The sequence below is a fragment of the Patella vulgata genome, chromosome 1 (genome assembly GCF_932274485.2).
Source record: "Patella vulgata chromosome 1, xgPatVulg1.2, whole genome shotgun sequence".
NCBI classification, from domain to species: domain Eukaryota; kingdom Metazoa; phylum Mollusca; class Gastropoda; family Patellidae; genus Patella; species Patella vulgata.
Window position 1 is genome coordinate 30,383,031 of NC_065879.2, and position 24,515 is coordinate 30,407,545.

Consider the following 24,515-nt stretch of genomic DNA (forward strand, 5'->3'; position numbering starts at 1 on the left):
GCTGTTTACTGAATGTACTCTCTTGCAGCATTCAGCATTGGGGGGGGGGGGGCACTACTGCTTTTTTTCAAAGTTTAATGAATTTATTCCGTTTCTATCCTTGTTCATTCTTTACCAGGTTACTATAGTAGTCAAATCATAAACCAAGCTTTTTAATGATGGGGCTGTTATTATAATTTTAAACCCTGTGTCATTTGAATAACAATCCTGTGCAGCACTTCCGGTTTTCGTCAAGGTCGCTGAGACGTAAATAAGGTTAGGGCATGTGATTGTTGGCGAGATTGTAAGTTGGGGTTAGGGTAAGCATTACTGCTAGGTCCAGGGCACAGTTACAATCGAAATTGGACAACGTTACAGCCCCACCCTCACCAAGAAGGAGGAAAGCTCGGGGATGATCATTTACCGTGTGTATTTTGGGTTGACTTCCATAAAGTAAAATGGTCACTTAAAGTACTGCTGATATAGATTAATAAATAAAAGTTTTCAAATAATTTGTATTTCTGATTCTAACAAGACAGTTTTTATCTGAATTATTGTCATTATGTGATATTATTTTATAGGATGTATTATTAGCATATTTACAATGGCAATCGAAAGTAGATAGTTTATTTGAAAGAAGTAAAGATCTTGTACCCGTACCGCTCAGATTAAATAAATTACCTGAACCACGCCCAGTCATTGCCTTAACAGATTACAACACAAAAGAGGTAAATATAATATATTGTTGTTTAGCTTGAGGTTGATTTAGTAATAGAAACGATTTGTTTCCACTGCTTATTAAGAGAGTTTTATAAAGTTGGGAGCTAAAAGTTCAAGAGATTATATTATAGATGAATAGAAATATTTCAGAAAATATCAAATAATCCACTGGACGTGTATCAAGAACATTATGATTTTTTTAAAGCCCAGTTCTCAGTGATTAGGGTTCCTCCCGCTTGGTTGACAATGAAAGTACCAATGTTTGCAATGTGGAGAGAGAGTGAAATGAGGTTTTACGGTCACTCGACACAAGCTAGGCTATCTCGGGACTAACATATAGTTCAATTTATTTAACAATTCGCTAGCGCGTAGGGGTCTTTAGCAGTGGGAGTAGACCAGAGGACCCGGTCTTTAGCAACGGGAGGAAACCCTACTCCTTGTCACATACAAGCGGCGAATCGAAACCACACCATTTGACTCAATGACAGACCTTATGATCAAACGTGCACGCTAAAACAATTCGCCCCTATCCCCCTTTGTAATGTAGGCTACTATCCATAGGGTGATTAAGAGCGTGTGACATGTTTTTATGTAAGATTTCTTGGGATAAAAGATGTTATCACTCGTTTGCGAAAGAACAGATTTCCGGTCCCAGTCATATTTGCTATGTACATGTATTAGGTAATCAGATACCAGTAGATTTGTTAATCGGATTTCAGTCAAAAAGAGCGCGTCAATCAGCAAAATATGCACACACAAACACAATAGCAAATACTCCACCAAAAATTAAAAAAAAGAATTGTTATATTTTGTTTCCCTCTTTTGTTTTTAGATATCATTTTCTGAAGGCGATTCCTTGACATTGATAGATAACAGTGATAGAAAATCATGGAAGGTATTTGTTTTAAAATAAGTAAATTTTTTTTTTTAAAAGTGAGAACGTGATCAAATATGCAGTTCTCACATGGGAAATTATTGGTATTTTCGAGGTGCAATTTGTTCTTATTATCTATCATCTATTTGAAAATTTATAAAAGTACTAAGATGTGAGTATATAATAAATTATGATATTAGTAGACTTGAAACCAAACTAAATGCATTATTTATTTTTATTAGGTACGAAACAGCGGCGGTCAGATCGGAAATGTACCAGCTGTCATTTTATTGTTACCAGGGCCGTCTGGTCCAGCCGTTGATGCCGCTGTCAAGTATGTTTGTATTTTTGATTTTTATTAACTCAGACACTTTATATTCCTTGAAATGGAATGAAATCATAATTGGTAAACAAACCGACTTTTGCATATCCTTGGAAACGAGAATTTAATCGTTTAGTGCTTGCCTTAAAACCCCAGATAAACCCAATACTTTATTTTGATATATAACAAGGGTTAACCCCCTTTTAGTAGTTTTATAATTCCGTGGAATTTAAGAAATAAATTTCATAAATACCGTCGATGTTTAGGATCGGAGTCTGCATAACATGTAAAAAACGCAAGGAAATGTTATCTATTGACTTAATGTTCTCATCTTTATTTATCTGGGTTCTTAATATTAAAAATAATTCTATAATCTTATACATGCAAGCTCGTTTATTTTCTCTAGATTTTTTTGTGCTTGAATTTGGTTAATTCGAAAGTAATTACCGATTTTGAAGGGAAATAGTATATACATTTACACTGTATATTTATTAACTTTTATGGTTTGTCGTATGTTTATTAAAAACTTTGTTGTTAATGAATATTGTAGGTTACGGCTTCAACTACTAGCATTATGGACAAACAGTGTCAAACGTCTAGGTTACCAAATGATTGCATTCATGCTGCTTGTCTTCAGAGATTGGAATTCAGAAGAGGTAAATATCACTCTTTAGACAATTTTATACTAATAATCTACCAATCAAGGTGAAATGTTCACCGACTTCGTTAGATATCATTACAGAATGGCTCTTCATGCAAGCTTCCTAGGAAAGAGTAGCCCATTATAACTTGTTACTATTAATCGTTTATCTTTCTTCAGATTTCCGCGTTACAGGCTATGTCAAAAAAAGACAAACTAGAGTTATTAAGAATATTGAAATATTTAGAAGACACTCTTATTAAGAACTGGGATGGTTACGGTGATTTTGAACAACTTCAAGAAAGAATTCTTCGTTTACGAACTATTATTGAAGAAGCGCCTGAAGCCGATAAATCCGACCCTTCCACCATATCTACGGTTGTGGTACAAATTCAATATCTAGAACAATTGTTAAATAAATACCAGGTAGGTTATATAAAGTTAATGATTGTTTCAGAAATACTGAGTATATATAGATGATATTTGTCGTTTTAGAGTGAATAACATATTTTATTTCACCGAGAAGCAAGAAAACTTATATTTTCACGAATAGCATGAGTGAAAATATAATCGTTTTCTTGCTTAGAGATGAAATAAAATATGTTATTCACGACAAAACGACAAATGTTCTATTTATTTTATGATTTTACCATCATTTTAGGTAAAAACAACTAGCCAGTGGAATAACACTTTTATTTCACTAATAAAACGCGGTATTCCACTACTGATCATAAAATAAATACAAATACATGTAATAATAATTTAAATACCCTGAATAACCCTTAAATAGATAATAATTACCCCGAACACATGAATACCAACCAAAGAAAAACGGATAATACTGATTTGAATAATTGGTTCATAACACTAAATTCTTTTCTGTAAGTGAAACGCAATTTAAATATCTGACCCTTTCCGTTATACTTTTGTTTTGTAACGACATATTATTTATGTTTAGGATTTCTGGGCTTACTGGGAAACTAATAGAACTGTTGTTGAGTTATTACGTCAACCTAAATATCTGTTGGTATGTGATAAATGGGAACAACTTAGATATGTTACAACAGCCCACTTTGTTACGTAAGTACATACTTGTTATTGTAAACAGAACCAAACAACTCTATGTGCGGTAAACGGGGAAATCTGATATTGAGTTCACTTTAGAATGCATTTAGGGAATAAAATAACGGGTTCAATTTTATTTCAATCATTCGCTTGCATGTAAGGGTCTTTAGCAGTGGGAAGAAACCAGAGGACCTGGAGAAATCCCACGACGTTGGGCAGACAACCCTACTTATTGTCACATGTGGGGTCGAAACGACACCACTTGACTTAATAACAGGCCTTATGACCTAAAGCGCACGCGTTAGACCATTCTTCCCCCACCATCGTCCTCCGTCCTCAACTCACGCCCGGAATGCACCAGCCTTGAAAGTTTTGTCTGCAAGGAGCAATCACAATATATAATTTGAGAATGCCTTATACACTTTATGGGCTGTTATGTCTGTTGAGAATTTAGCGATGTTCCATCCATGCCCCAACTCCCTCAGAGTTTCAGACCCAATTCAGGCTGTTATATTAGATCAGTCCATGTTAAAGCGTTTTCACCTTGATTATCACAATGTTTATTGATTTATTTTTTAGATTCTGGGATACAAATCTTGGTTTAGAAGATTATTCTAAACCGCAGAAAGTCACACAACCGTTAGAAAAACAGCAATCATCCCTTACCCTCCACGAAAAACCCAAAGAACACATGACCCCTACCATGGAAGTTGAAGAGGAAGAATGGACAATGAGCACGGAATATGAAGAAACGATTACTGATCAAGTACAGACGTCCGTCGAGGAAGAACAACACACATTTGTCATCACTGGTGTCGTGGATCCCAGAACAGACGAGCGACTAAGTCTCCAGCAAGCTATTATGATGAACATCGTGGACCAAGCCAAGGGCACCTACACCAACCCACTTACCAGAAAAACCATTCCCATGAGTCAGGCTATGAACGAGGGATTAATTGTCATGGATTTTATCTCTAAAACTAAGATCCGTGAAGAGAAAAAAGAATTTGGTTTAATTACAGTAAAAGTAACGCGCGAAAATCGTCCCTACACGATTCTCAGTGTTGTCGATCCAGCTACTGAACAAAATCTCACTGTTGCACAAGCCGTGGAAAAGAAAATCCTCAACACTCGCGAGTCGACGTACAAAACAGAGCACGGGGAGAAGATGTCCGTAGCTGATGCTATTTCTTCTGGTCTTGTTCGCGTTGAATACCACAAAGCCGATGCCAACCACCCACCGACGGTGGAATCCAAAACGTACGCCGTTAACGCAGTCGTTGACCAAAAACAACATCGAAAAATTCCATTCGCCGAAGCCATTAATAGCGGAATTTTAAATAGAAATACAGGAGAATATACCAACAATATTACAAATGAAAAAGTCCATGTTACGGAAGCCATTGTAAGAGGGTTCATTAAAGCTAGAGTTGTCAATGATGCCAATGCTTTAGATATTGACCCCGAAAATAAAATAGTCGTAGAGAAGCTGGATCATGTCAAATCGAAACTCTCGGCCATTAGAGCCTTTAAAAATGGTGTCTAAACGATGAAAGCATTTTAATTATTTTAAGGTATTAGCGCACAGACAACTTTTGAAAATGTCTAATCTTTTCAAAATCTGGTTACTTTCACAAACATTTCCAATGAAATTCCACAAATTCAAAACGCCGCCTATTAAAACTATACAAGAACCAAAAACAGTTAATGCAATATAACGTCTATTTCTACATTACAATGTATATATTAAAGGAGCTAAATCGCTAACATTTGGGACCTAGAAATTGACAAAAGTGGATCGCAACGCATATAATACTGTAATATGAATGTATATAAACTGATTAACATTCAATGGTTTCCGTTTTTACTCCAATTTCAAATCAGTTATGTTCGGCGAAATAAGCCAGCAGTCTCAAGCGAGTGCAAATTTCTAGCGTCTGGTTATTCCAGTTCTACATACGCCGTTTGATTTGGTGCAATGTGTCTAGCCTCGTCCCTCGAGTCTCTTGGTGCAACTGGGGCTGAAGCGCATTATGGTACACGATTCATGTACCAATGGTAAAATGTTTATTTTGTATTAAATATTGGATATCAAAAGCCCATCTTTTTCCGGTAAGATCACAACATGAATGTTGATTTAATTTGACAAATAAATCGTGTTTTCAATGTTGAAGATTTTGGATGATATTGAGTTAGAGACTTAGCTACTTCAATGAATGTTTGTAAAACTGGAATAGATTCCTGTATTTAAAATATTGTTTAATCATTCTCCCAGGCGAGATATAAAGCTTGTGTCGATAAAGCAACATTTTGAACTAGGAATACGCGTTTAGCTTACATTTATTATTATTGTCCGCTGGCCATAGAATAGAACTAATTTACTATGTAAATGAACATTTCATCATATTATTTTAAAAAAACTATTGAAGATGCAATTGATCAAAAATTTACCACTTTACTCTTATACTAAGAGTAATTTAATATGATTTCAATAGTTATTATTTCTGGCCTTCTACGAGTGGAACATATCATACTATAAGGGTAGAATATACTCATAATATTACTTACCTCATTGGCATCTGTATTAAGTTTAAAGCATGAGTTTTGGACAATTTTGCGAAAACCATCTTTTGTGATCACGTATCTTTATCATTGTAGGCATTTATTTCTATTTACTCTTACTAAAATAGATAAGTGGAAAATTTTGCCTTTCTTGTATTTTATGGAATGTGTGGAATTTATAATTAAGGGTCAATTTCCGAGTTTGCGAATGATTGAAATCTAAGAAAATCAAACAACAATTTAGCCTTCAATTTTAAATCAGAAACAAAACTGCGGACTTTAGTCGGAGAAAATTTTATAATATTTTCCTGCTGTTTTTCAAGCTTAATTTGATTTCTGAGAGATCTTTCAAAAATAATAAAATCTTCCTACATCTCCAAGAAAAAGGGTCTCTATTTATATACAAGTTAGTCTCGACCCCCATCGTGGTATTTTGTTAGTGTCCCTGTGTACTGTTTATATATAAGATGCTTCCTCTACATAATATATTCTGTTATTTTTTTCCGGAGTCTATTCCGTATAGTTTAGTTATATACATAGATTTTTATATTTGATAGATGTTATATATAATTAGTACAATACTTTATGCTTTTGTTGTGACTTACAGCGACATCTGTTTCTCTCTCCGCGATTATTGATAATATAAATACCTATATTACATATTATATATATTTTATATTTCAGTAAAATGTTTTGTTATATAAAACAGTTTGTTTTTAATTTCGAATGCACCGTATATTTTTCATCAAGCAATGGTTACGGTCAGTATCAGATCATTAACCATTACTACACTTACACTGATGGTCTAAGATTAGCAATTCTATTCCCGTTGTCTTCATTGTTAAATCCACCATGACTTTTCTTAGCCGAAAGCATTCATTTATGTTAAAACACAAAGAGTCCAACATGTTACAATCATAAATATTGATGGGTGGTTTTTGGTTTGGGGGTGAAGTCATTTCATTAGGAAATATCCCTATTTATACTCCCCGACCTTTCCACAAAAACTAACAAGCAACAAAATTGAGAAAAGGGAGAAAGAAAGAATTGTCTGTTACCTTCATTCATGGTAGTCTAAGCAAGCATATACATACAATTTTTAGGAATCAAACCGATATACATTTAAGCACTGTATAGAGAAAAGTGTGCGAAACTGCAAACTTTTCGCGATGGTCTCGCATCCTAGACCACGAAAGATGAGCCTACTCATAGCCAAGGTTTAAATAAACGGGTTCAAAGTCGCACTGATGTCTGGGCAGGATTCTGCACAGATTCCCAGTTTACTTACTCAAACGACATTCGGCCTTTTTTTGCGACTGTCCCACCATGACCCTAGACCTCTGAGTTTCTCTGTTAATGCATTGGAAGTGAAAAAAAATGGAAGGGTATCGCTGCCAATATTAAATGCTCTACGACAATGTCGTTTCCATTGATTATATGTAAAAAGTACAATGTACAAAGTCCTAATACCGATATTGATAAAGTCAAAATACCTCGAAGGCAAGAGTTAAATGTTAAACGTCAAATGTTAAGTGTTAAATGACAAATGTTTTGTGGGAAAATGCTTTTTTTGACGTGTCTACATTTTACATTTCTCTCATTACATTTTACATTTGCGCTCTGCCACATCCCATTTGTCCTTCACGCTTTCTACATAGCAACTTTCGCACAACATCAACTTGCATATGCAAATGTAGGATATCACGTGACTTATTAACATATATGGAAACCCGGCACAAGCACACTATAAGGATATTCACCGCACGACCAAAAGAAATCAAGCTGGCACACCATAAGAAAATATCTAGACGACCTTGCGTAATTTTGAATGTGCCAGGAAATAATTGATAGATTCAAGCAGCCAAAGAAACATACTTTCCAGTAATTTATAATACAATAACGGGAATTTCGTATTAATACCCGTATTTTTATATTTTAAACACCCCCACTCTTTCCGGTCTCTCTATAAACAGAGTTGAGTAGCCTACTTTGATCCATTAAAAAACAACAATATATAAGCATTGTGCCCAACAAATAAATAATATATTTAAAGAGAGGAATGACTATACATCTTTTAGTATGGACATAGAGAATTTTTGATTAAGCCCTGTATCTTTTTTTTAGTTTAGTTGACGCCCCCCCCCCCCTTCCTTCACTTCAACTTTAATATTATTTTGTAAAGTTAAGCAAATATGAATGTGCCTGAAAATTATTTGCATATTTGAAAGGAGCAATCCGTGATACTTAACATGGTATCTGGAATTTCGTATTTAGACCAGTATTTTTACTTGAATACCCCTTTAATAGTGTGATATTTATTGGATTTAAATTATGAAAATACGATTGTACCAGAAAACTATTTACATATTTACAAACAGAAATGAATGTGATTTTCACTAATATATAACATGATACCTGAAATTTCGTATTTGGACATTGCACAGACCCCCCCCCCTCCCCCCGTAATCATCATAAAGTGCCATCCAAAGTGTCAAGGTGAGTAAATTTTTATTGTGTGCTAGGCTGATTTCATATTATAGTGTCGTGGATATCCTTGTTCTGGCTTATAGTGTGCCAGGTTTCCGTATGTTAATCAGTCACCTGATATCCTACATTTGCATGTGCAATTTGATGCTGTGCAATTTGATGCTGTGCGAAACATGCTATGTAGAATGCGTGAAGGACAAATGGGATGTGGCAGAGAGCAAATTTAAAATGTAATGAGAGAAATGTAAAATGTAGACACGTCAAAAAAGCATTTTCCCAGAAAACATTTGTCATTTAACACTTAACATTTGACGTTTTAAATTTAACTCTTGCCTTAGAGGTATTTTGACTTTATCATTACCGGTATTATGACTTTGTACATTGTACTTTTTACATATAATCAATAGAAAAGACATTCTAGCAGAGCATTTAATATTGGCAGCGATGCCCTTCCATAAAAAAAATGCCGATATCCGTTGAGTACCTATTTTATTATGCTGTCAACGACCTAGTGGACCAATGAAAACAATAACTCATAATTGCTGTCAGGTGTGACAATTATTAATGAACCTCGGAAATATGGCGGCATGCGACCAGTATATGTTACGTCCTGTGTCAGTGGTATAATTAATTACAATGTCAATCATTATGGGAAATTCCAAACATTTGATTTCTCCTCGCTTTGTCAAGTCAAAAAAGACAAAACCTGGTCACACTTGTACTATATCATGAGCACACTGATCCGCAGTGAATATTCGCTTGGCCTCTACAATCACTGATAAGGATGACATCGATGCGACTTAATGACTACAAAATATTAACTTTTTTCTTTCGACAAATTAAATTCTGAAACTTTTTTTTCATTTATTAGAAAAATAAATAAAGTCGTTTGAATTGTTTGTAGGTAAAAATCATTTCCTATTTAGTGTAAACGGGTATTAAAATAAGTAAAATTCACCATTTAGCCCGAATCCGTGACGTCTTATGTAAACAATGCACGCGCTATTGAGCCAATGATGGACGCCGCGTGATGTGACGTCACGTGTCGAAACAGTCATCTGTAACAGAGATATTAAAAAAATCTCCGTGAAACAGATTGTATCATGAGATGACTATTATCTCCATAGGTTGGAGATTAGTCTTGTCAATAAAGTACACCAAAAAAAAAAAACGAAACTGATTTTAATCGGATTGGTCAGTGTGCAATTTCTTGTGAATGTAGAGTTAGCAGAGACTGTGTCCATTTGGTCATGGAAGCCGCGGTTGCTCGGTGGGTAAGAAGTTGGCTCGCTAGCCAAGGCGTTCACTGTTCGATCCCGGTATTAGGCGAGAAAGTTCATCGGAATTTTCCGGTTTGGTTCCCTCTTGTCAGTGGTGTAAGACGGAGGGCCTGGTATGGAACAACGTACTATAGTCGTTTGGATAGGAAGAAAAACCGAGATCCTGCGTACACATTGGTGTGCACGAAAAAGAACCCTAGACAGATGGAATTCAATACAATAGTAGGCCGTGGTGTCGGTGTTCGGGCAAAATTCCCCTCGTAGTAATTTCTGGCCTATGCCCGTCTTCATTAGCCCAGTAGGACGTTAAATACCATTTCATTCGCATCTGATCATACAATGATAACTGTATTTGATTAACGCACTATAACTAATGCGCGAAAAAGTGTTTCAATGTAAGTGTTTCAATGTGCGAGAAAAAAAAAGTTGCGACTTTTTCGCTGGCGGTTCTTCTAGTGTACAAAAATTGGTTCTCTTCCACTAAGTCAATCAACCTGTAAAGAGAAATCCGCATCTATGACGTCATTTACATTGGATTCCCCAAACTTTACAGCGGTTTTTTTGTACACATGGAAATACAAAATGAAATGAAATGGGGTCTATAACGTCCCACTGTTCCGTCTGGGCTAATGAAAATGGTAAATTTAACCCGGGCAGCGGCACTATGACCTACTCTTATATCAATGTATACACGGGACCTCGGTTGTTCGTCCCATCCGAACGACTAGACAGCTGCCTTTGTCAGGCCCCCCGTCCTGCACCACTGACAATGGGTACCCACGTCGGAAAATCCCGATGAACTTTGTCAGCCAATGCAGGGATCAAACACGCCACCTCCAGGCTAGCGAGCCAGCTTCTTTACCACTCAGCCACCGTGGCTCCCTTGTGGACTACCAATCTCTTGCACAAATCAGAAATCTTTAAAACAAACGCCTTCTTATATTACCATCACATAGTATTTCTTGGTAATTTTAAGTACATTCACTTCGTTGTGAAATATCCGGCAGTTCAAAATGAAAACACGTGCAAGCGTGCTATATGGACCAGGAACCGAGCATGGCGTCCGCCAACCGATGAACCTCTGACAAAGGCGAAAGTCTGCCGGAAAATCCTGAGGAACTCAAGGATAGCAAGTCAGCGCCTTACTCATTGAGCTACCCGGTGGGTCGAAGAGACAGTGCAATTTGTATTTATTAAGTTTTGTATCATTCTACAATTACTATCAGTTAAACGTTGCTTAGATCTATCAGAAAAGATAAACCTGTAATCGACACTAAAAATGTTACAAGAAGGTAATAGCGGACTGGACCTTAAAACTGCCATCGGCATCCTACACCTACTAAGACGGTCCATAATTCATTGTTTTTTGGTAGTATTTGTATCGAAATCAGCGGCCCATTTATTTAGTTGACATTTCCCAAATGCCCATATGGAAAGTCCACCAATGCAAGTACCTTTTCTGTCTGGAAAGCCGACTTTGAAGATTGTTTTTAAATTGGACAGGAAGTGAATGTAACTACATTTTTTTTACAAATAAATATTGGTATTTTTTTTTAGAGAATGGTGTTATAAGGATTTGTAATCCATAGACTATGAATACTCTACAGACAAATATGTCCCTTCCGTGTTAAAAGATGCCCGAAACCCAGTACTGTATCTGTAAGAATAAATCAACAACCACTGTTTTATTGCAGCAAGGAATTCTTGGGATTTACGGGGAAGTCCCGAACGGGGTCTCTAGAATTTTATCAAATGGGATTCGAACGCCTGCTAACGTAAGGAACCTGGTGCAAAATCAAATCCAGCAAAATTGAAATTGTACTCTATAACCATCTACCGGGCTGCATGCGGAAGAGGTTGCCCCATGACTAATTGAAATGATACACCAACTCTGTACTTATTTTGAACAAGATTAAATAGGTTTAGCTCTTTTAAATGAAGATATAATTAAAAATGACGACGCCAGCCATATCCTTGTCGCCATATTTAAGGATTGGATTCTTACAATGGGGAGATTTTCAATTGTCTTTTGAATTCAAGAAACAAGAAAACAACTACTACCCACCAATGCGGAAAATGAATGTCCTGACCGATAAATCTAAAATTTTTCAAGGGGATATAGACTGGCGATACTCTAACTTATACCATTGACCTGTATTAAATATATACGCAATTGTCAGGTTGTTTCAGGATATAGATACATGTTTCTTAATTATTAACGCTATAATTAAATAAATCTGTCTCTTATAATTTGTTTTCGGTAAAGCATAATTGCGATGTTGCTGTGAAGTCCAAATTTATTGACCTTATACTGAACACATTGAACGCATATCGTAAAGGAAAGTCTGAAACGTGATCGAGCTACATGCCATGGAATGGGGATTAAAGTGTCACACAATACCAATGTCATTTTCACACTAACTTAGGGTAATTTACATTTCTATGGTTTATGTGTGCCATGCGAGGAACAGTGGCCAAGGGTTATTTTACGTGCACGCCAATTTTTACACGAAAATGTTAAAAATTGTCCCGTAAATGAGCCATCATCTCTTCCTTTTTTTCTTTTAAAGACACCTGAATAACACTGACCACATACCAGACCGACCAAATATTTGAAATCTATTACGTCATTCAGGGACGGATCCAGGGCGGTGGTTGTTTGTAAAAGTCGAAAATGTGTAAAAATGTCCGAATTTGTCCCCTTAATGTGCCAAAACCCCAACCCATATATAGACCAGGAGCCCAGAGGGTCGAACCTATAGACGAACGAAGTGCCAATATCTGACTATATAGCCACCCGGGATGTACAGAAATGGGCGTCTCCCGGGGTTCAGTTCCAGGGTGTGGCCCTGGTGATCCCTAGAACATCCTTTAAAATGGGTTATACTCATACATTCGAGATGCCGGTCGAAACCAATTTTAAATGAAAGAGTACATCTCACTGAGTACGAAATTGCGCATAACAGACGATTTTGGCCCTGGTATGGCCCAAACTGACACCCGAAATATGGACCCAAGAAGGCTTAAAAAAAGCTTATATTCATACATTCGAGATACCAGTTGAGACTAATTTTAAATGAAAGAGTATATCCCGCTTAGTACGAAATTCCCCTAACAGACGATTAGAACCCTAAAATGTCCTAAACTGACGCCCCAAAGACGAGGGGGCAAAACATTGGTTATACTCATACATTCGAGGTACCGGTCAAAACCAATTCTAAATGAAAGAGTACACTTCACGGAGTACGAAATTGTTCATAACAGACACCGTAAATATGCCCCCCCCCCCCCGGGCTTAAAAATGGTTATATACATACATGCAAGGTACGAGTTGTAACTAATTTTATTTTAAACGAAAGTGTACTCCACACTGAATACGAAATGGCCCATAAAAGATCATACCCCCTCCCCTCCACATACACACCCACACCCACACACACACCCTACACACAACCTCTTTAAATTAATATTGGTTAATTGGTTTCCCATTAATAGTGTTAAATACCATCTTCATGGAGAGTAGGCCGTAGCGCCGCTATCCGGGTAAAGTTATTAAGCGACATTACGACATTTTTAATGTCGTGGTGGTGTACACTTTCATTTAAAATTACTTTCAACTGTTACCTCGAATGTATGAACAGAATAAATTTAAGGTTCGGGGGGGGGGGGGGAGGGGCACATTTAGCGTTTCAGTTTGGGCCGTCCCTGGGCCACAATCGTCTGTTATGGGCAATTTCGTATTCAGTGAGAGGTACTCTTTCATTTAAATTTAGTTTTGACCGGTACCTCGAATGTTTGAGTGTAGTCCATTTTTGCTCCCCCTCCCCTCATCTTTTGGGTGTCAGTCTGGGCCATCCCAGGGGTCCAAACGTCTGTTATGGATAATTTCGTACTCAGTGGGATATACCCTTTCATTTAAAATTAGTTTCAACTGGTACCTCGAATGTATGAATATAACCTTTTTTCAATGTTTTCAAGCCCAGCGGGGGGGGGGGGGTATTTAGGGTGTCAGTTTGGGCCATCCCAAGGCCGAAATCGTCTGTTATGGGCAATTTCGTACTCTGTGAGATGCCCCCTTTCATTTAAAACTTGTTTTGACCGGTACCTCGAATGTATGAGTATAACCCATTTTTAGCCCCCCCACTCCCCTCGGCTTTGGGGTGTCAGTTTGGGTCATCCCAGGGGCCTAATCGTCTGTTATGGGAAATTTCGTACTAAGTGGGATATACTCTTTCATTTAAAATTAGTTTCATCTGGTACCTCTAATGTATGAATATAACCTTTTTCCAAGCCCTCTGGGGTCCATATTTAGTGTGTCAGTTTGGGCTATATCCCGGGGACAAAATCATCTGTTATGGGCAATTTCGTACTCAGTGAGATGTACTATATCATTTAAAATTGGTTTCCATCGGTACCTCGAATGTATGAGTATTTCCCATTTTGAGGGGCATTCTAGGGGCCACAATGGTCACGCCCAGGAACTGGACCCTGGCAGATGCCCATTTAGTATGATCCCAGGTTAGTATGTAGATGGCTATATGGTCAGACATTGGTACCTCGTTCGTCTAGGTTCGACCCTCTGGGTTCCAGGTCTATATAGGGCCAATTCCCCGCTTTTGTAGACATATGAATGCCACCGACCAACTATTTGAAAATCACTAAAAGAAGGGATGTAAACGGTTAAGAGTACCGACTCGAAGGACGAGGAGTATGGAATTAAATAGTTACCACTTTACATTGTCAATTTTGGTGTGATAACTGATGTAAATATGAGAGGATCATTTCTCTAATTCAAAGTGCACTCCACTGGTTAAAAGTACAGTGAATAGTTTGTACCATGCTGTGTCAGATTGATAAACAAACCAGTCGGAAGTACATAGACTATCGTTTAGAATAAGAATAGCTCATATCCGCCAAACAATTAAAGGCCACGCATGCGTACTTGTCTTGGACTAATCACCCGTTGCTTATTAGTGAAGTAATACAGTTAATGAATGATGTTAACTTATTAGATTGTTAAAATGGATTTTCGTTGTAGATTTTGTTTAATATTCGTGTTGTTTATTAATTGCTGTGATTCAAGTGAGTTTTTTAATATATTCATATCACTACTGTCTTGCTTTTTTATTTATTAAATAATTAGTGAGGTCTTTTTAATTAAGGGATTGCAAAGAAACATAATCTCTAAAATTAATTTCGTGCAATGAAACTGATAGACTTCCATATAATGATTGGAAAATATGAACATTATGATTAGCCTCAATTAAGTCTTGAATGATTTTTTTTAGGCAAGTCACATTAGAAATGTCAATAGCCCGTGTAGTAATTTCAAGTAATGTTATAGATAATGTATTAGTTTGTGGAATAATATTAACTATGTAAGTCATTATATTAAAGAAAACGAAAATATTAATATTTTGTGGAATAACTTTAACTAAGTCATTATAAAATGTTAATAGACCGTGGAATAATTAAAACAATAGTATAGGAATTTAAAGAACAGTTTAGAAAATTTGTATTAGTTTTCCCGTCTTCATTAGCCCAGGTTAGGAGCAGAACAGTAGGACGTTAAACCCCATTTCATTTCATTTCTTTCAAATATGTTCGATTATTTAATCAGTTCGCAACTATGAACTTATATGCTCTCTATTTGTATAACGATATTGACTTCCTTTGTGCTATTTTAAAGTTATGTATGGGTGACAATACGCCCTAATAATTAGTTTCTTTTCTCCAGTCAACGAATGTTGTAGCCTTTTTTCTATCGTATTGTTTGTTCATGATTACAAAATAGTCTCCCAAAGCCTTTTATTAGTTCGGTGTCAAAAGTGTGTCTGAATATTTGTATTTTAAACACATAAATAAACATTTAGGTTTTTTATTTTTGTTTTAAATAGCCTAAACATTTAATCTCCAATCTGTACAGAGGTTCTGAACACAAGGGAATTTTGTCAACGGGTATTTTGTACTAGCTGTACATATTTCTTATGTTTTAATTAGAAAATTTTATAAAATATTTGTTTACTTATCTTCGAATATAGAAAAAGCAAAACAAAAAAATAAAAACAAAATAATTAAAAGTAGAATGAAAGTTTGTTGGCTGAGTGAGCAAGGGGTGATATTAAAATATCTTGTAATAAGGTTATAAAATCAATTTAAGTTTATTTGATTTTACTTATATTGTAATTCAATTTTACTTTGGCCTATATTAAACCTCTCTCTGAAGGCTTTGATTTTAATATAGTTTTTATTTTCCGTTTGGTTTGATTTTTGGGGAGGGGTGGGGGTGGGGAGACACTTTATTTTAAAGTTATACGTTAAAAATAAATTTGATATGTAATTTTTTTAAATTATATTTAATACTTTAAAAATAAATTTGATATGTAATTTTATTTCTAAATTATATTTAACTATGCCTTCATACACGTGACACATTTATGCATTGGCGTAGTAATGACGGGTGCGGCGGGTGTTCGAGCGAGTCGACGGTCCTGTGCGTAAAACCCAATTTCTTTTTCAGAAATTTTGGTCACGCTTTGCTCTAGCTTGCTTGTAACGTTTTGTAAAAGAATCGCATTACACTAACGCTGTCCTTTCTTAATACTGGTCCATTCAAATATATTAGCTTCTAATTTCATTGTTAAAAAGAATTGACCAATCAAATCAAAATTTAACGAGACAATTTTTAAGGGATTATTCTATTTACAAAACAATGTCTGTTGCCTAAAAGTCCAATCACTGACTGAAATACAAAACTACAAAAAAATTGTCACGTCGCTGTGTTCGGTGAGGTCGTTCTAGACACAAGATAATCTATAAAATTCAAACATTAACATATACTCTTAAAAAAAGTAGGGGATATTCAGAAACAATACAAAACTGCGGAAATGCACTGCTGTTTTATTAGAGATAACCAGTGTATGTTAATAACAGGCCAATTGCCTACACATGAACATAAACAGTTCATATGGGCGGCTTATCTGACGGCCCCATTTCACTCGCAAAGAGATACACTGTCAAAAGTGAAAATGGACGTTTTTTTTTATTTTTGTCTTAATAATGAGTAATTGCTCCACCAATCCTCAGACATTCAGTAATTCATCGTAGCATGCTCTTAATCAACCGTCCAATCACGATATGAGGCAATCTGACCCACTCCTCTTACAGTGCCACGGCAATTCTTGCAGTGTTGTCGGTTGACGTTGACGTCGACGAACACGTCTCCCGATCAAATTAAACGTAACCCACTAAAGCAAAGATACGCTAAACAGTAAATCTTATGCAAGAACCGATAGGAAAGCAAACATGGATAGGATAAACCAGCAAGCGGCAGTTTTCATCAACCCTTCCTTGAAGTGTCAAATTTGACAATGAACCCCTCCCACGTGTATGGCGCTATTGGGGCGATAAGTTCTTCATTTGTGAACATACTCTCAAAGCATGTCAAGTGTCCATGACTATTTATCATATCACAACCTGCATAGGTATTTGCATTTCAATATCCCCTACTTTTTTTTAAAAATTATATCAACAAACAAGTTATGTACGATGACCACATATAGACAGATCTGAACAGATACATATGGCCTATATATTTCTATTAATAGTATTATTATTTCAAAAATGATCAAATGAACAATAGGCAGTATCGAAAAATACATTAAATTAACTCAATACGTTATTTCATTCTGTAGATTTTCCGACACTAATACATTATTCTGTATGTTCAACAAACCCCCACCATATCTAAAAATCTCCACATAATTAAATATTTAAAAAAATCTTCCCTTGGGGATTTTTAACGAAACCAAGAATAAAAATCATTCCAAACTTCAGTCAACATTTCTGTAAGAGTTTAGAAACAAAATTTATCATGTCTACCTGAAGTCAGTCGTGACTAGCAAAGACAGCTTTCAGAAAACAAATGGTACATCTAGGGCTTTCACACAGCCGCGAATGAATCCAATTCTGACCCCGCAATCCAGAGAGAGAGAAATGAAAAAAACAGCGGGATTCAGCGCCTGACTTTTCTGCACCAATTGGGTTAGTAATGGAACGGACATACGTAATTGTGGTATGATGGAATTTTTGCCTGGACAGTGGCGCTGTCAGGAATCCTTAACGTAACGTATACACGGGGTCTGGGTTTTCGTCCCCCCCCCCCCGTATGCCTTTCCGTTCAAGATGATTCTTTCATAAATGAACAACTAAACAAAATAAATTCAAATAATGCTATTCAATCCATAGAGGTATTTGTATCGAGGACATAGCAACATTAAAACTCTTACATTAATAATGGAATAATGTTAAATGAAACCGAAATACCGTACACGAGTGCTTCCTATCCGCTCTAATCAAAGGTCAAGAATCTATATTTATATCACTAAAACTGCGTCTGTGCGTTTGTGCGAGTGCAGAATGCTATTTTACTCTCTTTTGATAAAAAGAGTGTGTTCTGCTGGTTCATCTTGATCTATCAGTTGCGTTTGACACTATCAATCAAGATATCCTATACAATAGAATATGGTCAGATTTTGGTATAGTGGACTAATTTCTGGCACTGATAAGACCATAAATTAAACATAGAGAATTGGTAATAAAAAATCTAAAATTGCCGAACTGAAATATGAAGTTCGACAGGGATCAGCATTGGGTCCAATTCTGTTGTATATTAGATATTATATTGCAGATATTAGATGATTATTGTTACCAACAAGACGATAAGTGACCGAAAACTATGCAAAGGTGGTTCGGTTCGCAATCGTTTCTCTTTAGAATAATTTATCTTTAATAAACCCTTTATTGTGGTAGGCCTACTTGTACAACCGAAAAATCGATAAAAAAAAAACCCAACTCATTCCGTGTGATTTTACAACCCAAGAATCGATTAATATATCATTAACTTATATTTAATGGTAAATACTGTTAAGATATAAGTGTACCACACACAAACTATTACACAAGACAAACCTACGGACACAATATACAGACACCACAAACAACAAGCGCATGTGTCAGATCAAGTTAATGGAACCGGGGGCTAGCCGTAAGCGTTAAAATAAACTTGACCTATATAGACTTATAATATATGATTTTAATCATAAGAGTGTTCAAGTATTATTAATATAAGTAACCAAATGCTGGGGCTTGAGTTATTAATACGGTTTTCATAAATATATTCGGTATATTATGTCGCTTGAATTTCGCAATGGTGGGCTAGTAAACATTGATATTACAGATGAGAAAAAGAAAATGTTTATATTTTCATAGATGGACTAAGAAGGAACATGCGAGTATGGTATGCCATTTGACCCGTAAAAAAATTATGTTCTCACGTAGTTGAGGGAGAGGGGGTGGGGCGCTTATTAGTCTTGAATTTATGAGATATACTCCAAAAAGTTACAGTCAGTTTTTCAAAAACAATTCTCGTGCCTCCGGCCCCAAGCCCCCAATACGCCTGTATATCATTTCTAAAATCATCGAGTTCTGTTGCATGATATAATTATTTAATATTGATTGATTCGTCAGAATACAGAAATATGTTTTATGTTATCTCGGCATAAATTAAACAATAATGATAATAAGATTCGGTCGGCTCGTTCCGAAGGGTCCTAGCGACGGGGCGTACGGAGGCCCTCTTCCAGAATATTTCATAAATTACTTTGGCGTAGATGAGATTTAGGGCACTTTTTTTTTGGTTTAGATACAATGATTACATTATCCATATCTGACGAAAAAACAAATTAAAGGAGCTAAGTCTCTAACTCAATATTTTCCATAATATTCGAAATTAAAAACACGAATTAGAGTTTGATATTGATCAAGTTCAATCAATATTGATGTTGTTATCTTGTCGTGAAACTATATGATCCTAATATCCAATATTTAAGACAATTTATAATCAGTACACGAGTCGTGTACCCTATGGTTTCGGGTGTGATTTTGTAATGAACAAATAAAAACATATCCTACAACATAATGTGGAAGTAAAGGCTGATTCACAAACGACAAAATAATAATTTAAAATACGTGTAGAATCCACTAAGAAGGCTTAAACGAATGAAATGAAATGAAATGGGGTTTAACGTCCTACTGTTCTGCTCCTAAACTGGGCTAATGAAGACGGGCATACGCCATACAGTGTGCTATGAGGGAAATTTTGCCTGGGCAGCGGCACTAGGGCCTAATCATATATCGAATTCCAACTGCCATGGGATCTTTTACGTGCACGCCAATGTGTACACGAGACCTCGGTTTTTCGTCCCATCCGAACGACTAGACAGCTGTCCTTGCCAGGCCCTCCATCCTGCATCACTGACAATAGGGAAACCACGCCGGAAAATCTGAATGAACTTTCTCGGCCAATGCAGGGATCGAACACCCGACCTCCAGGCTAGAGGCATAAACGACTGTCGTTCAATTTGAACTGTTCACTATTTCACCGAATACAATGATAACAAGAACATGTCAAGTTTATTCAAACCACAGGGTTTCTTTAGCAAGGTTTTGCTGAACTCACCACGATTACCGAGCAATAGGCATTTTTTATACGCCCACATTTTCATGTGGACGTATATTGTCGTCGCCCTTGTCCGTCCGTGTGTCCGTTCACATTTTGTTTGTGGACACTCAACAGGTCACAATTTTTATCCGATATTAACGAAATTTGAAATATAGGTGTATCTCCTCCCAAAGATCTCAGATCTTTTCGCAATTGGCATGTATCGGACCGTAACTTCATGGATTATGACCCTCGCATGTACGAAAAATCACATTTTTCGCTTGTGGACACTCCAGAGGTCACAATTTTTATTCGATTTTGATTAAACTTGAAATGTATATTTATATCACAAAGGTCTTTGTTCCTCTCAATCATCACGCATATTGGAACGTAACTTCCTGGATTATGGCCCCTGATTTTAACTTGTGGACCCTCTAGATGTAACAAGAAACTGCTTGACAAAATGGCTGCTACATGTACGCAAATAGTGTAAAAGTATGTAATACCATGGTTGTGGGCCCTCTAGAAGTCACAGTTTTTATCCGATCTTGATGAAACTTACAATACATTTATTCAAAGAATCTCGGTTCCGTTCGATATTTATGCATATCAGACCGTAACTTGTACAAAAAATCATAGTTTTTCTTAGCCTGTCCTCAGCCCATCTCTTGCAAAATGTGGGCGTATCTTGCCTGGCAACCGCTGGGGGTTTTGTTGCCTAAAAAGTATATTTTTGATATACATGTAGATGGAGGATTGTAATTGGACAGTGGCTCACCAGAAACAAAGTTTACAAAAGAAAAATGGCCTTCGCCAGCTAGAGGGTCTCCAGAGATTGAGTGAAAAATTATTTCAATGCTAAATTCGAGTATTTTTATGAGTAATTTGTTTGGAGATTCGTGTGCCTTTCGACTGGACACAGAAGACAGGGCGACTCCGGTTCGTGGGCCCCTCCACAGGACTCGGGGACCATGCCTAAGGGGTTGCACATCAAGTTTTCTTTCAGTGGGAGATCTTCAAAAATAATTTCGGATCGGAGGCTGCCGCCCCTACTATATTCGACTTCTGATATCGAACGTCGAAATGTAAAAAAATAGCGTTGTCTGAAAATGTTTGCTCCATATGTTAAACGCAAATATTCACGCCTTGCCCCTAACTTCTGTACGGCATGTCAATATTTCGCGGACATTTCAGTGGTACAAATATAATCATTTGATATATTACGAAAAACTTGCTACAGGACAGAAATAATATGCACTATCAGATTCTTAATCTCTTATATGCTTTTTTTACAGTTCGTCATGGACAAAACCTGATCTGGGCCCAGACTCCCACGAAGAGATTTTCTGTGTCGAGGCTGGTGGGAATCGAAGGTGATCCAGCTGAATGGGTAACGACGGGTACAGTCAAGGTTCACCACATCAGTGCTCCACATTCTGGCTGGGAATTTAAGGCACTTGCCTACCAGTATTCAACACAAACGCTTTATTGGAGTGAATCTATGAATAAACATATTCAGAGTTTAGTTTTAAACGGATCCACAGACACTAATAAAATGGTGTCCGGCGTATCACCGGATGTTGAAGGACTAGCAGTGGATTGGATATCTAATAATCTGTATTGGACCGACTCTTTATTTAATTGGATTAAAATGGCTCCATTAAAAAGCAATGTCTCATCGTATAAAATAATTGTTCAAGACGGTTTGGATAATCCACACGGAATAGCTGTTCACCCACACAAAGGGTAAATCTGTCTAATTGGATTTTTTAAATTCTGAATTTAAGATATTGTAGATAGATAATCCCATTCTTCTCCAAATGTTTTGTGATTTTTCAATCTTAAATACAAAGTGATTCAATGGCATTTACTAATTGAACTGGAAACACACGTACAAACGGCAATTGTGTCATTGAATATGAATATAATAATGTCGCCTCTTTCAAAACTGGTTCGTGGAAAGATAATAGTCCTCCCTATTTTAGGGTAGATATACAAGCAAATCGTCTAGTATTCTATTAATGTATGGCTAGATCATATTAGAGAAATGCTGTGTATTCTTGCTTCCGCCTAGATATTTATTCCAATCCGTCATAAACCTTTGAACATGACCACACAAATAAGGTTTCGCTTGCACCTCTTACACAAAGTTACACAAGTCATTTTTTTTTTAGGATTTTATGTGACTTTTAATAATTTGTTTTCATTGCTATGTAAAGTACAATTTTAACACAGAGACCAAGTGCAGAACCTTCAGATTATTCATATATTAAAAAAATGTTGATATCATTTTGTAGATACCTTATATGGACAGATTGGGGTGAAAGACCAAGAATTGAACTTGCTGATCTTTTAGGTCAGAATCGAAGAATTTTGGTAGATACTGATATTTATCATCCGCGTGGCGTTGTAATCGATTACAAAGAAAATCGATTATTTTGGGTGGATAGTAAAAAAGATACTATAGAGTCAGTTGCATTTAATGGTATGGATAGAAAAACAATTGTGACACAAGATGGTAGCAATTTCTATGCTATTGCCCAGTACGATGTAAGTTAATGTTTTAAGTAATACGTTTACAGGAGATGCATTTGAACTAGGGGTTTTTTTAAAATATTTTTGCGAACCGCATTGCTAATCACCACCTTTATTATACAACAGTAACCAATACAACTTTCTTAATTTGCTACCCAAAACTTTATACTACCAACATTAACTGCACCATCATCAGCAGCAGTATCCACCAAGAATATCATCATCAACATCCTCTGAACTATAACCAGCGTATTATTATCTCCAATCCTAACTACATGCATATATATTATTGTCAATAGCTTCTGATGAACTATCATCAGTACTATCGATAACAATAAATATCATTACAGCCCCTGTACAGTATCAATAACATCGCACTATCAACAGAAGCTTTTGCATTGTCATCAGAATACCACCAATAACATTATACACTATCACCATCATCGACATGAATACCATCATGGATAGAATAATCATCATACTTGTAGGTGGTGGTACATATACATGTGGTAGTAAAGTTAATGTTGAACATGGGGTATATTTTTGTGATGGTGGTATGCTGATGGTGATCGGTTTATGATGATGGTGATCGTTCGGAAGGAAAAACCTCATTGTTTGTTTGTCTTCTTTTCCAGAAATACGTATTTGTTACAGAACAAAGTAAAGGTCATCTGAAAATATTTGATAAAAATACTGGCAATAATTACATTAGTTATAAACTAACTTATATACCGTATGCTATTATAATGTATGACGAAGGTTCACAAGTAGGTGATTCCAGTAAGTAGTTTATCTTTTGTTTTTAAATATCTTGCTCTGGAATATTGTAAAGAGAGAGAGAGAGATGGGGAGGGGGTCATATCGGGACTAACATATGGTTCAATTTTATTTCAATAATTGGCTTGCGCGTACGGGTTTTTAGCAGTGGGAGGAAACCGGGGTCCTTGTCACGTAAAACCGGGGAATCGAAACCACGCCAGTTGACTCAATGATAGACCTTATGATACAACGTGCACGCGGTAACCAGTCCCCCCCCCCCCACACACACACACCCCGGAATATCGTAAAAGGTGTTTCTGAATCTTCCAGCAGATTTACAGCATATGTACATAATAACTTAATGCCGTTTATATGCTTAATAATTTATTATTTCTAATTATTTAACGTTGTTTGTGTAAATAATTCTAGAACTGTATCAGTTCCATTCTTAGTTAGGATGTGGTCAGATTTCTTTAAATTATCCCAGAATTGACCTAGATTCATTATTTGTAGGTGAATGTGACGAATTTGCTTGTGATCAGATTTGTATAAATGATCCTATTGCTGGGCCTAGTTGTTTATGTGGTGATGGATTCAGTACAACCGATGAAGGCAAAACTTGTGATGGTAATTGTATCATGTATCAGATTGTATCAGTTGTAATAATTATGCTCTAATACATGTCTTAGTTATTGTTTTTTCGTCGGCATTATCTATATTCGTGTCGCAAAGCCCCCATTCCGATGCGTTACTCTTGCTATGAAGGGGTATATAAAAGTCAGAAATTTGTC

General features: G+C 36.3%; 2 protein-coding genes across 10 annotated transcripts in view; both read left to right on the plus strand.

The window, feature by feature from the left end:
* The window catches only part of LOC126808844 (dystonin), a 31,264-nt gene extending 24,396 nt beyond the window's left edge, over positions 1-6,868 (plus strand). For all 9 annotated transcript variants that reach the window (XM_050533874.2, XM_050533883.2, XM_050533911.2 and 6 more), the window contains exons 9-15: positions 561-707; positions 1,532-1,594; positions 1,816-1,907; positions 2,446-2,551; positions 2,716-2,961; positions 3,494-3,615; positions 4,180-6,868. In XM_050533874.2, coding sequence (XP_050389831.2) covers positions 561-707; positions 1,532-1,594; positions 1,816-1,907; positions 2,446-2,551; positions 2,716-2,961; positions 3,494-3,615; positions 4,180-5,146 — 1,743 coding nt within the window. In that variant the 3' untranslated portion in view covers positions 5,147-6,868. The remainder of the gene's footprint in view (positions 1-560; positions 708-1,531; positions 1,595-1,815; positions 1,908-2,445; positions 2,552-2,715; positions 2,962-3,493; positions 3,616-4,179) is intronic.
* A 7,984-nt stretch (positions 6,869-14,852) lies between these two features.
* Positions 14,853-24,515, plus strand: part of LOC126808817 (low-density lipoprotein receptor-related protein 4) — a 32,887-nt gene continuing 23,224 nt past the window's right edge. The window contains exons 1-5 of the mRNA XM_050533795.2: positions 14,853-15,011; positions 21,726-22,176; positions 22,728-22,980; positions 23,601-23,745; positions 24,238-24,351. Coding sequence (XP_050389752.2) covers positions 14,951-15,011; positions 21,726-22,176; positions 22,728-22,980; positions 23,601-23,745; positions 24,238-24,351 — 1,024 coding nt within the window. The 5' untranslated portion in view covers positions 14,853-14,950. The remainder of the gene's footprint in view (positions 15,012-21,725; positions 22,177-22,727; positions 22,981-23,600; positions 23,746-24,237; positions 24,352-24,515) is intronic.